Source organism: Nematolebias whitei, chromosome 22 (assembly GCF_014905685.2).
Source record: "Nematolebias whitei isolate Nwh7 chromosome 22, NemWhi1, whole genome shotgun sequence".
Taxonomy (NCBI): domain Eukaryota; kingdom Metazoa; phylum Chordata; class Actinopteri; order Cyprinodontiformes; family Rivulidae; genus Nematolebias; species Nematolebias whitei.
The window spans coordinates 11,102,500-11,116,699 of NC_056519.1; the positions used below are offsets into that span (position 1 = coordinate 11,102,500).

Below are 14,200 nucleotides of genomic sequence, written 5' to 3' on the forward strand. Positions count from 1 at the left end.
TTTTTGGTTAACGCTGTAAAAAAATGTTTTCAAAGGGAAAAATGAATCTTTTTGTCCTATGGCAAAAGTTCAAGGTTTTGTTTGTCAAACGGTAACTATTTATTCAAAATCCTCTCAATTCTTGTGCCCTAGTTAGATATTTTTGCATTTTTTTTTAAAGATTTTAGTGCAGGTGCAAAGATAAAAACACAGTTTTGATGTAATTGACAGCTGTTGCTTTGTCAGGAACACATTTTTACTCTCAACTTTAGATCAAAGATTATTACCGATGGACAACTGCATCCTGTCCTCCCTCTCGCTCCCTCCCGGGTCCAGACATGTCACGGACGCAGGGTCCAGCTCACCGACTCCTAAAGACTCGACCCTTCCAGAACCCAAAGGACTTGTCAGCCCTCCCATCATCACGAGTGACCCGGAGAGGCCGAATACGAGGAGTTCTGACTCTGCGAGGCAAAGGCTGAAGCAAGAAAGGGACTCCGGCAGCCGTTCGCTGCGGGGTAAGGACAGGAACGTGCAGAACTCGACGAAGGCGCGTCACGAAACCATCGACCTGACTGTGTCCAACGAGGCTGCGGACACAGATTCAGAGGAGAGCAACCTGAGCTTATCGGCACCTCGGAGGCTGAGGAAGAGGAAGCTGAGCGGAGGTGTGGACGTTCCTGCGAAGAAACCCGTGGAGGCTTCAGCTTTCTTGTAAGATGAGCAGAAACAGTATTTTGTACACAAAAAGACATCACATTGTGAGTTTCTGCTGCTTTAATTTACCATCTTCTGTTTGTTTTATCACTCACAGGTAAAGATTTTAATATTTTCTGTATTAAAGCATTTTACCCAGTATCTCCCAATACTTCAGCTGTGACTAACACAAGAGGGCTGTTTCTCTCACACAGCGTTTAAATGAGAGCAACATTCACCTTTTTTAAGATTATTATTGAAATACTAGAGAAATTGCATTTCCTGCGAAAATGCAGTGTGAATGCTTATTGCAGAAGAACTTGCTGAAAAACAGCTGAAATTAGCTAAAAACATGCAGAAATGTAGCTGAAATGGAAGAACAAGCCTAATTTAGCAGAAGAAAGCAGAAAGAACATATTTGCTGAATGTGATTTTAATAAGCAGAAATGAGCACAAAAATTAGTAAATTAGTTTAGATTCACAAAATAAACAGCTGAAAAGTAGCTAAAAAGTCTGAAAGAAGCTTAAACTACCAGAAGGAACTTGAGAGAGCACAATGGTGCCCGATTAGGCTGAACGAAGCATAAATGAGCACAAAAAATTGATTTTTTGTTTTCTCTAAAAAGCAGAAATTTGCAAATAACAGCTGAATAGTGGCTAAAAAATGTCAGAAAGAAGCCTAAATTAAAAGAAGAAAGTGGAGGGAGCACTTTTTTGCTGAATTAGGGTGAATAAAGTTTAAATGAGTACAAAAAATGTGGAATTAGCTGGAAAAGCTAAAATTAGCATAAAAGCAGCTAAACAGTGGCTGAAATATCTGAAACTTGCAGAAATAAGCTAAAAGGAGCGTAACAATCTGAAATTAGCAGAAATAAGTTAGAAGAAGCACAAAATGTTGTAGTTAACAGAAAGAAGCTGAAAGGAGCACAAAAGAGCTCAAAACTGCTGAAATTAGCTAATTTTTTTGTTGTTGTTGCACAAGGAAGCTGAAAGAAGCTGAATCCGAACAAAATGTGAAAGGAGCAGTAAAATGTAAACAGATCTAAAGATTTGAAGGATGTAGAATGAGCTCAATTAATTTTCTGTGAGGAAAAAAAATGGTAGAAAAGGCTAAATATTTCAAAAAGCTAAAGTTGCACCAATACCCAAAGTCACAGCAGGATTATCCTGAAAGAGCTGAACGTTTTGATTTATGATTTGTTGAAATAGTGCAAAAATTGTGGAACGAGAGCGATGCAGAAAAACGTACGGAATAGATAAAGTAGTCGGAATAATAAATTTAAACAGGATCACAATAGTACGAATGCTTAATAGTCATTCACACAATAATAACCCTTTCACATTTAATTAACCACATTTAATTGATGGCTTTAGCCTCAGCTAATCGACCTTAGCCAACGCAAAAATGGCTGTAACTTAGTCGGACTCACAGATCATTTTAATTTTTAATCTTTGCAGGGATTCCTCCGTAGACGGTGAAAATTCCAGTGAATCTCCTCTCATCTCCATTTGGGGAGAATATACAGGTTTGTGCTTCTTGTTTGTGGCTCTTCTCCTATTTGGTTCCGTTTCGACCACCTCTTCCTGTGTGATCGCAGATTCTCAGGAACGTGCTTTTCCGGTGGCAGTGGACTCGAAGGTTCCCTGGTCAGACGACGAGACGCTCCACCTGCTTGACATTTGGGGGAAGGACTCCGTGCAGCGAGCGCTGAAGGGCTGCTTGAAAAACCGACACATTTTCACTCAGATCGCGCAGAAGATGGCCGAGAGGGGCCACATGAGAACGGTGGAGCAGTGTCAGACGAGGATCAAACGGCTAAAGAAATGCTTCCGCCGGAGCAATCGGTACCGTTTCTCTTTCACTCGTGAAATAGTGAAGAAAATGTGCGTAACCTCTATTAAAAATGCCGTTTGTTTTTCTCTCTGATCTACTATTAGGGGGAACTCGAGGCAAGATCATAAATTTTATTCAAAGCTGGAGCAGATTCTCAGCTCCTCGGCTGCTCCTGAGGTAAGCTACGACGTGGAGGAAGTCATCGATGAAGACGAGTCCCAGGACGGTGATGAAGACTTGCAGTTTATCGGCCAGACTGGCCAGCTGGAGATTGGTAAATGTTGAGATGAAAAGACCGTTTGAAATTAGTTTTTTTATTTTATTTTGTCAGATTAAAATCAAACATCTCCTGTTTTTTCAGCCCTGTGCTCTTTTTTTTTCTTAGCTCTTTTCTCTCCCACCTATTTGAGCAGTTTGTGAAAGAGCTGCGATCTGTTGACAGTTGTTCTGTTTGTAAGGAGATCCCTGAGGTCTGGACAGAGACATGTCTTATCTTTCTGTGTTTGTCTCTTGTGCAACATCCAGTGACCTCCTGACCTCTTGTCTGATAAACCACTCTAGAAAATCGACAACTTACCGCTGTTGCTGTACTGATGTGCTTCCAGTTTTACTGCGTAAAAAACGAAGTATTGCATAATAACCATGACATAGAGCTCCTGCTAATGTTGAAAAAAATGTCCGCTTACAGAACCGACTGATTAATGATAGTAAACAAAAAATTTCCCGTTCAGACATTTTATCTTTTCTGTAGTGTTTATTTTTTAATTGCTGAGGCTTCTGTTAAAGACGTCACAGTCATTAAAAGTACCATATTTTCCACCGTATAAGTCGCATCAGCCCAAAAATGTCTAATAAAGTGGAAAAAGCATAAATAAGTCACATCTATTATGCGTCAAAGCTGACCACCCGGAAACGTGGGCCGGTGTTGCGCCAAAAATTTATTGGCTGCCAAATTGGTGGCGGCAAGCGTGCACAGGAGGACTTAATTAACAAGAATTGAACAAGATTAATGCTTAAAAACAATTATTTGTTTGCTCGACATTATAGTAACAGTGAGTCTCTGTTGAACTTTTCTTTAATAAATTCACTTTAACGGTCAAATCAGCTGCATTTCTCCTGGGCGGCGCGGTGAAATGCAGCTGATTTGACGTTTGCTCCAGGAGTTACGGAGTGAGGTGAAGGTGGCTTTATATGGCAAGCCAAGTGTCTCATTAATAGCCACTTTTACCTATTAATGAGACACTTGGCTTGCCATAATGCTCGAGGGCCCTCTAGCAGCTGCTAAGGGTGTGCGATATGGCCTATAATTCATATCCCGATATCTATTGTGATGGGTGGCGGTAACGATATCATGATATGTTTTTGGTATAAAGCTGACCAACGCTTACTTTAACTTTTTACGAAACACAGCGTTTTGCGCATGCGTCCGAATACGGTAACAGTACGGCAAGCCGGACGTACTTAGCTCTCGAGGAAAACAGACTTTAACACCATTTACGCACAGTTTTCAACTCAAAAAAACAGAACGGTTAAATCTGACAACTCTGATTTTACATCAGACACAGCATTATTGCGGTTAGCCGGTAGAAGACCGATCTCTATCACTGGCTAAACGTCTGTCATTTCTACCGTGTACCGCATATATCGCGCATTCCTATCGGCTGAAAATGGTAATGTTTAATGTCATTCATGTTAGAATGAATGAAATTGTCAGATCTCAGCCAAAAATTGGGTTATAAATATGGAGAGAGAAAAAATATTAGTCGTTTCGTTGTATAAGTCGCAGGACTTGCAAAATTATGCAATAAGGTGTGACTTTTACGGCAAAAAATACGGTAATCTTACCAGTAATTGGCTGAAAAATGTAGCATCTTTATCCCGTCTGATTGCAGATTGTTACAAAATATAATTCGTTTTTTTTTTGTTTTTTTTTTTTTTACAGTTTAGCATATCTGTCGATGATAAGAGCACTTAAGTGGAAACACTCTTCCAAAACCAGGAGTAAAGTGGGCTGGGCAGAGCAGCTTAAAGCCAGTAGCTATCAAAAGAAGTGTTTAAAACCACACAGGAGATAGTCGTCGAGTGTCTTTTATTCTCACACTTGGGTTTCTTGTTGGCTCGGTCTGCTGCAGGCCAGAGCCATGTTTAAAAAAAAAAAGCTTATTAAATTATTATTTCTGTCTAAATCATGCAGTTAATATTTTCTGTTTAAGGAACTAGAAGTGTGCCGTGGACAGACTTGGAGACCTTGGCCCTCATCAACATTTGGGGCGCAGACAAAATGCAACTGGATCTGAGAGGAGTGAACAGAACTGGACACATTTTTTCCACCATATCCAGCCAGCTGGCCTCCCTGGGCTTCTCCCGGACACCCGAGCAGTGCCAGACGAGGCTGAAGAGACTCAAATCAGGCTTCAGGCAGTGCTACCAAAACAAGTGTGTGTCACTCACATTAGAAGAGACGACGGGAACCTGTGGGCATTTGTCGTATTATTCACTTGTCTTCTCTTCTTGTTTCTAAATTATAGTCTTAAGGGACAAGAACAAGTTCGGTGCAAGTTTTACAACGAGCTGGGAAGAATTTTAGTGAAGGACTTTGAGTCGTTGATGCAGCTGGACGAAATGTCACTTGAGGCTGAAGAATTTCCTCCCTACCAGGAGATGGGTAAAGTGTCAGAAAATATTTAATTTCTGTATTAAAATTTTAAAAAAGCAGAGCTAATAAAGCCACATTTTTTGATGGAGACCATTTTGGTAAAGTGTAACTAAACAAAATTTACAAACAATTGCAGCTCAAAACCCTTTACAACCATTTAAACCATTCAATGGTTCCTAACCGTGGTCCTTGAGGAACACCATTCTTGATGTTTTAGTTGTTTCCCTGCTCCAACACTCCTGATTTGGTGATTTAATTACACCATGTTCTGCAGAGTCCTGTAAATCACTCGTTTATTAAAATCAGGTGTGTCGGAGCAGAGAAGCAACTAAAACATTCAGGATGGTGTTCCTCAAGGACCAGGATTGGGAACCCCTGCATTAAATTGATCTTAAAGTGAAAATAGCCAAATTTTCTCTTTTGAATACCATGTTTAGTTCTAACAGTAGATGTTAAGATTTCTCATTCGTAATTTGAGGATTGTGTTTTCTTTAAATTGACAAAATGTTCCATGTTTTAAATTCTTAACAGGTTCTACTCACATCCTTCCACCACTGAGGTTGTAGAGCTGTGCTTTAGTTTCTCCATCATGGTCAAATAACTCCACTTTGGTTTTGCTGTTCAGCCTTTTTATAACCGTAATGTCATAAACTTAATATTTAACAGAATGGTTGCCAAACTTGTTAGGTTTTGATCCAAGAAATGCTTGTGACAACATAAAAAATAGCATAATGTCAAAAATATAATTTATTATTACTAATTTATGAACTCTTGTTTTGATTCTTTGTAAGGGGTATGAAGAAATTACCCTATAAGTCAGGGGTGTCCACACTTTTTCAACATGCAAGCTACTTTTAAAATGACCAAGTCAAAGTGATCGACCTACTATAAGGCACCTGTTTACGGAACAACCTCTGGAAATGTTTGTGTTTTTTTTCAATGTTTATTGGGGGTAATAAAAAATCAGCAAGTTTACACAAAAACGCTGTAGTTTCAATGTCAGTCGGGTTGCCAGATAAGAAATTAGGAACTATAGTACTGTTGCTTTAAAATGATAATATTTTGACCTAAACTCTCATATGTACTAAGTAATGGTATTGTAAGGTGAGTTGTGTGTCGTGTTTGTTGAACATGTACACAGAAAAGGAGAGGGTAAATAAGACATTTTAAATGTTATCTGGCAACCCTGATGCCAGGCTTAGCTGCATTCATAGCACATGCAGCGTCTGCAGTGCTTTGATTGAAGATAATATCGCGGAACCACTAGTCAACTGCTTCAACAAATAACTCTTTTACCATCTTTCCATCTTGAAAGGATTTATTGTGCTTAACAATTAATTATTAAGTAACTCACCCAGAATTATGCTTCGGTAGCTGCCTTTGTGGTCAGCTGTGAGAGAAACGACTACTGGGATTTTAGTTCCTTCGCCTTTTTTCTTTCTCTGCTTGCTTAGGTACTACACTCAAAATAAAATTGACCAACAGTTCTTCTTAAAGTTGACAATTTTGACAATAATAATTACTGATTATTGTCAAATTTCAAACAATATTATCGTTTATCGCAATAATGTCAGAGACAATTAACCGCCCAGCAAAAATTTGTTATCGTGACAGGCCTACTCTCAGATTGGCTACCCTGTATGTCAGTCAAGTGACGAATTTCATTGTGAGGATTGATTTAGAGGCCGACGTCTACTTAAAAAAATTAATTAATTTTGATTTTAAAAAGTCTTTACGTTTATTTCACCATGCAATCTACTCAAATTGTCTTTGCGATCGACCGGTAGATCACGATTGACAAATTGCTCACCCCTTCTATAAGTAATTGTTTAAAATGTAAGCTGCAATCTAAGGACCACCACTTGATGTCTTATGACCCATAATGGGGTTCTGACACAAACTTTGAGAACCGCTGATTTAACGTCCATACGAGTTTTCCTGAGCACGCCACCGTTTTGATCTGCTTCCTGTAACTCATCAACTGTTTTAGTCATTTTCCATTTGTGAATAATCTTTCTGTAGAATTATGGCCTTTAAATAGATTGGAATAATAATAATAATAAACCTCTAAAGCTTCTTTTCTAAGAGCAATCGATCAGTTAATTGATTTGTTTAGCAGCGCCTGGATATTTCTGATCTTTTTAATTTTCATATGAACTACAAGGAAGGACTTATTTTCCCCACATTGTTTCTACATTTTAATAAGTGATATGTTGTTTTAATTTGTTATTTCTGTCTATATTGACATTTTAGCCACTAGAAGGTGCTTAAGACATGCAATCAATACAAAACTGAAAATCTTTGCTTATATTATTCATGGTTTTCCGTGTGTTTTCACAGAGTCCACTGTGGGGGTTCAGGAGGACCGGAAGAAAGTTCCGTGGTCCGACAAAGAGACCATCATCCTGCTGGAGATATGGGGAGACACTCAGGTAGAAGTCATTATGAAAGTTCGCCAGTTTAGCAGTTGTGATTTCAGAGGTCTGAAACTAGTCGTTACTTTAATGGCACTACTTGTTCAGATGTGATTGAGATGTTTGATCGCGAGCTTTAAATTTCCCGTGCGTTTAGGTCCAGCAGGGTTTGAGGCGCTACCCGCACAACGGTCACATCTTCAGCGAAGTATCTGAGAAGCTCAATGCTAACGGTTTCTCCCGCACCCCTGAGCAGTGCCACACCAGGATCAAACGTCTGAAATCCAACTATCGCCAGTGTAAAGAAACCATGAGGTGAAAACATTCATTTATTGTTTTTGTTTTCAGCCTGCGCTTGTTGCTTGTGTGTGCGCTCATTCTTGTGGCTTTGACTTCCACAGTTCGTCTGGGACGGATCGAGTCGACTTTAAATTCTACGATCTGCTGGAACAAATCCTAGAAAAGCAGCCGTCGACGTCATCCACCGTGGTGACCGACTCCATCGAAATATCAGAAGACTCAAACCAAGAGTCAGTAGCTGAAACGGGTAAAACATTTTCAAGCTAAACAATTCCGCAAACATCTGGTGTAATAACAGCTGTATGCACTTTATCTGTCCCTCAACTTTCTGTCAGTTGTAGGTTTTTAACGCACAAACCAGGAATGTGTAAAATTATCTTTGCTGTGAGTGAAAGTGCGATGCATTGTTCAAATCGTTGGTTGTTTTGGAAATTAATTTATTAAAATTTTAGACCTTTTTCCAAATTTGAACAAACCACATAGTCAAATAATATTTTTAAATAAATACAATACAATTAGACACAAAAACCGGGATCTGCAGCCTGGTGTGTATCACTTAAAACAATAAAAATATTACTTTATATATGTTCAAAGTATTTAATGCAAAAGCTTATCTCTGGAGAAAAACGTATCATCTTATATGTAACGGTTAAAAGGCCACAAAGGCAATTTTGCTTCGGCTAACTTTTAAAGTTTTGGTGGCAGCGCATAAAACTATCCAGTACTTACTAGGTACATACCTGGTTCTTCACTCTTTTAAGTCTCTTTTAAGATACATACCAGGTAAATACCAGGGTAACAAGTCACTTTATGATACAACCCAGTCCTCATGAGTACCAGATATGCACTCGGTAAGTACAGATACATACTATGAAAGTACCATGTAAGCACCTGGAATATACCAGGTAAGTACCAGACACCTGCCTGATTAGTACCCAGTATGCACCAAGCTGTGTTATGTATTGCCACAGAAGTTTCATAGCTGTACTTTCATTATTTGAGATGAAGCTACGCTGCTCCATCAGATTTTCTGCTGGAGCAAAGCATGATGTATGAAAAATAATCCAGTATATTATAATATGTCTGCTGCACTTCATGTCAGATTAAATTTCATGTTTATTCAAAAGAATTGTTAAATTCCTAAGTATTTGGTCTCGAATGTTAGATGCAGAAACTCGAGAGTCGAGAGAAAGAGCAGCGTCTGGCTCGTGGTCGGAGGAGGAGACGTTGGCGCTTATTGAGATCTGGGGGGAAGAGGACGTTCAGAAGGCGCTCGGGGGTTTCATCCACAACGACAACGTTTACGACGAGATCTCAGAGCGGCTGCACGACTTCGGCTTCTCCAAAACTCCCGAGCAGTGCTGCTCAAAAATCGAGTCCCTGCGGGTCAACTTCCAGCAGTGCTATGAGAAGAAAAAGTGAGCTTGGTCTTTCTATTTTTATTGGGGGCTGCCTAGTAAGGCAGACACCTATTATTATCCACCTAACAAGGGTTTCTTAACTTTATATCTTATCTTGCGTCATCTTTAATGCGACCGAACCACAACGTGTACCCCCCACAAGTGATATCAAAATGACCAGCTCGGCACCGTGATGTGTGTTATTACTTTTATTGGTATTTCAAGTTACCATGGCGACATAATTTGCAAACAAAGAAGCCATTTTTCTCATTCATAATGCCTGACAGAACTCAACAGCTTCTAACTCAGTCATTCTTTGAGATGTTGAGCTGAAATTTGCTCTGATTTTAGCTGAGAGTGAGTTTTCATACATTTCTAATGCAAATTAAAAAGGCAAAATACTTTAAGTCAGCTTATTTTAAAGATATTGAGCTAAAATTTGGTGTGGTGATAGCTGAGAACGTTTCCCATCACGTACTGAATCCAAATAAAAAAAAAATGCAAGATGTCCACCAAAGCTACATTTTAATGGCTTTAACTCGGCTATTTCCACACATATGGAGTTGAAATTTGGTGATGGTATAGCTGAAAACATTCCCCATCACATACTAAATAAAAAAAAAAAAGATGGCCACCATAGCTTAAAAGAACAAATGACTATACTGTAACTCAATGATTTTTTTCATATTGAGCTGATAATTGGTATAGTGGTAGCTGAGAGCGAACCCTTACACGTAGTCCTGTCAAATTAAATGTTTAAATTGGCAGCCGCGTGGCAGTCCCCGTCAAAGTTTCTCCAGGAACTTTCAGTTTTTATCTTATTCTCTCTTCTTAATTCAATAACAACACTTTCACTCTTTCTAGATGTGGAAGGAAAGTAGACTATAAGTTCTACCAACATCTGGAAGAAATCCTGGGACAGGAGGCAACTTCTATTGACGAGTATGACGAACAGAACGAACAAGCTGACCCAGATCCAGGTACCGTTGGGATATTTGTTTTTGCTTGACCAGCATTCTTGAAGGCGCACCTTCATCCTAAAACTGGATGTTTTTGATTGTGTCTGCCTGCAGGAGTTGCGGACGCCGTGAACGCGCCGTGGACCGACGAGGAGACGATCTCTCTCGTTGAGGTGTGGGCTGCTGACGACGTGCAGCACAGCCTGAAGACCTGTGTTCGTAACGGGCACATATTTGCAGAGATCGCTGAGAAAATGGCCACACTGGGCTACCTGAGGACCGCGGAGCAGTGTCAGATTCGCATCAGACGGCTGAAGAAAGCGTACAGACGGTACTGCAACAACCGGAGGTTGGTTAAACTAATGCGTGGATTGTTAGTGGGCTGCTTCCTGTTGTTTTTTTTCTGCTTTCTAACATTTCATGTTTCCCAGAAATGGAGGACAACCTACAGCGTTTCGATACTTTAACCTTCTCGCCCCGGTGCTTGGCGATGACTTGCTGTTTACGGATGCCGACAGTTCTGCAGCTGATGCCACGTTAGAGCACATTCTGGAAGCTGATCCTGCCTTGTGTAGGTTTAAGTTTGTTTATATTCATGTATGCAGGACGCAGCGTTCTCGTCCGTCCATTAATCAAACTGTCATTTCTTAAAGACGAGCAGCCGTCGACCAGCCACCTCCTGACCGACATGAGCAGGAAGATGCCCTGGTCGGACCTGGAGACTCGCACGCTGCTGGAGCTCTGGGGTGAAGACGACGTCCAGCTCACCCTGAGGGGCTGCCTGAAGAACCGACATGTATTTGATTACATCTCAGAGAAGATGGGCAACCACGGGTTCATAAGGACCACGGAGCAGTGCTACACCCGCATAAAGCGTCTAAAATACGGCTTCGTCCACGAGAAGTCAGTCTACACCACACTATTGTTTTTATTCATGCATTGTTTCTTGTAATAGCTTTGCTCATTGCAAACACTTTGTTTTATGATACACAAGTTAAAAGCAGCCCTGTGTTGTTCAAAATGGCATTTTTGTTTCCCATCCTTCGACTTCAGGGCGGAGTTTAAATTCTTTCGTGAGATGGATAAAATCTTCAGGAAGGAGCTGCGAGTGGACGACTCTGCTGCCGAAACATCGTTTGGAGTCGAAGACGACGACTGCGCGTCTGAACTGAGCCAAGTGAAAGGTGGCACTTAACAACACTTTAATCCTCTTGGAAGGTTTTTGGTTTTCTTTATAAGAGCAAGAGGAAGGATATTAATGCACATGGCATGAATTAATTACATCTGTGAAGGTAATTACCGTATGCGTTTTAAATAACACCGTATTTTCCGCCATACACGTTGCTCCACCCTATAAGCCGCATCAGTCCAAATATGTCTAATAAAGTGGAAAAATCCATAAATATGTTGCTTCGCCGTATACGTCGCATCTATTATGTGTCACCGCTGACGACCTGGAAATGTGGGCCGGTGTTGTGCCAAAAATCGATGGGCTGCCAAATGGCGGCCACGAGAGCATGCACGGGAGGACTTTAACAAAAATTTAACAAGATTAACACTTAAAAATAATTATTTGTTTGCTCGAAATTATAGTAAAGGTGTGTCTCAGTCTAACATTTGCTTAATAAATGCACTTTAATGGTCAAATTAGCTGCATTTCAAAACTCGATTTGCGGAAGTAAACGTGTGCGCGCGACGAATCGCTGTGCAAATTTAACAAGATAAACGCCTAAAAGCAATTATTTGTTTGCTCGAAATTATAACAAAGGTGTGTCTCATTTGAACTATTCCTTACAAAATGCACTTTAATGGTCAAATAAGCTGAATTTCAAAAATAGTTAGGCTGCCTCAGTGGTCCCAGGAGCACGCAGAGGGAGGAAATCAGGAAAGAGCAACGCCGCTCGGTTCTTCGAAATTTAGCAAGAAAAGCACCTAAACAATTATTTGTTTGCTCCAATTTATAGCAAAGGTGTGTCTCAGTCTAACGTTTGCTTAATAAATGCACTTTAATGGTCAAATTAGCTGCATTTCGCCGGGGCGGTGCAGCTGGATTGACGGTCAGTCCAAGCAGCGAGCAGAATGAAGGTGGAAGGCTATGGCAAGCCGATTGTGTCAATAATAGCTGGTGAAGATTCTCTGTCATCCAGGACATGGTAAATTCAAAAAAGTTCAAGTCAAAAACAATAAAGTGAAGCATAATAAATAAAGTACAGTTGTTTTTGTATTGAACTTTTTATGAAACATACCTTCACTCATGCTCATAATGATGCAACTCCAAAGGAAAATGTTCACAAAAATATTTATTTTTTAAAGATATAAAGACATGCAACTGTTTTTTAATCCTTTTTTTATTTTTTTTATTTCTGGCATTAAAAAAAAAAAAAAAAAGTTAAATTTCTTAGTTTTAAACTGTTTTGCGTTGGGTATTTATTATCACCCTCCATTCAAAGTAGCCAGTATTGTTTATGTGCATGATTGTCTGCTGTGTTAGCAAAATATCTCATGATCTACTGGATGGATTTTCATGAACCTCTCAAAGTATTATTAGATGCTCATTTACGACATACTTCTTACGCTAAGAGGTTAGAAATATATCTAATAAAGACGTTTTAGTTAGTACAAAGTACACAGGATAGTACTTCTAAAGCTTCACCAACCTGAAATGTCCTTCAAAGCCAACCATTTAAATGGTTAATGGTGTTTGTTTGTTTTAACTGGCAGGTTCGACCGCTTCAGGTAACCAGTGGGTGTCTGACAACCCCAAACTGGCTTGGGGGGACAGAGAGACCGAGACCCTGCTGGACATCTGGGGGAGCGAGGAGATCCAGGAGAACGTGAAGAGCAGTGCCAAGAACAAACACATCTACAAACAGATCTCTCAGGCGATGGCCAGCCAGGGCTACCTGCGCACGTCTGAGCAGTGCCAGTCCAGGATAAAGAGGCTGAGGGCCAACTTCAGACATTTCCTGGAAGGACGACAGTAAGAGCAGTCCTCCACTAATGAAAGCATCAGAATTTTTCATTATTATTCTTATTGTAGCAGGTTTTTTCTGCTAATAATGTGTTGTTTTTTCAGAGGAGAGAAACAGGAGTGCAAGTTTTTTGACCAGATGCTGCAGATATTTGGCAACAAGTATGTTATGAACTCCGAGTCCCTGGCTGATGATGCACCTGAAGTCATAGGTAAGATACGTAGCTGATATTGTTTTATTTTTTTGTTAAATAACCAATTTTACCTTGTTGTGCTGAGATAAATGTGAATTTGTTTATCTGCTGTCTGTTTTCTTTTTAAAATAAAAATCTCTGAGTATAAATTTGTTAGTTTAAACATACTGAGATACTTGAATCTACTATCTCTTTTTCTGGAGCAGTTATTATTAAAAATAAGTCAACTTTGTTATATTTGTTCAGATCATGGGTGCCCAATACGTCGGTTGCAAAAGTATTATGGGTAGATCGTATTAAAAAAAATAAACGTCATCCTATCTTCCATCCTCACTATGAAATTTGTCACTTGATTGACATACAGGCAGACAGTCTGAGGCCCCGTTTACACGACGTGAAAGTTTGGCCGTTCTTTTACAAGTTCAAGTTGTGTTTATTTGTGTTTATTTGTGTTTATTTGTCATATGCAAGGTTAACACAGGCTTAACAGTACAATGAAATGCTTAAGATGAGAAGAACCAATGTGACTCGCTAAAAAAATCAAACAAACAAGAAATACTAAAAGCATGCAATAAGGGTACATACTGTAAAAAAAAAGTACCAAAAAGTGAAAAAAGTAATTATAATATTTACAATGTCCTAAATAGAAAATAGTAAACAACAACATGGTAGAATATAACGGTGCAAGCAGGATGAATTTGAACGAATAAGTATTTCAAGGTAGTAATATAAGCTAAGATGCACACACATATAGATAGATAGATAGATAGATAGATAGATAGATAGATAGATAGATA

The 14,200-nt window shown here is 39.6% G+C and overlaps 1 protein-coding gene across 1 annotated transcript in view; it reads left to right on the forward strand.

The window, feature by feature from the left end:
- The first annotated feature begins 255 nt into the window (after window positions 1–255).
- Window positions 256–14,200, forward strand: part of zgc:113263 (uncharacterized protein LOC503753 homolog) — a 15,796-nt gene continuing 1,851 nt past the window's right edge. Inside the window, exons 1-17 of the mRNA XM_037696017.1 lie at window positions 256–693; window positions 2,134–2,201; window positions 2,274–2,520; window positions 2,614–2,783; window positions 4,723–4,945; window positions 5,038–5,174; window positions 7,506–7,597; window positions 7,737–7,894; window positions 7,981–8,126; window positions 9,045–9,297; window positions 10,144–10,259; window positions 10,353–10,587; window positions 10,670–10,809; window positions 10,892–11,141; window positions 11,292–11,422; window positions 12,960–13,218; window positions 13,315–13,421. Of these exons, the coding sequence (XP_037551945.1) occupies window positions 269–693; window positions 2,134–2,201; window positions 2,274–2,520; window positions 2,614–2,783; window positions 4,723–4,945; window positions 5,038–5,174; window positions 7,506–7,597; window positions 7,737–7,894; window positions 7,981–8,126; window positions 9,045–9,297; window positions 10,144–10,259; window positions 10,353–10,587; window positions 10,670–10,809; window positions 10,892–11,141; window positions 11,292–11,422; window positions 12,960–13,218; window positions 13,315–13,421 (3,157 nt within the window). The 5' untranslated portion in view covers window positions 256–268. The remainder of the gene's footprint in view (window positions 694–2,133; window positions 2,202–2,273; window positions 2,521–2,613; window positions 2,784–4,722; window positions 4,946–5,037; window positions 5,175–7,505; window positions 7,598–7,736; window positions 7,895–7,980; window positions 8,127–9,044; window positions 9,298–10,143; window positions 10,260–10,352; window positions 10,588–10,669; window positions 10,810–10,891; window positions 11,142–11,291; window positions 11,423–12,959; window positions 13,219–13,314; window positions 13,422–14,200) is intronic.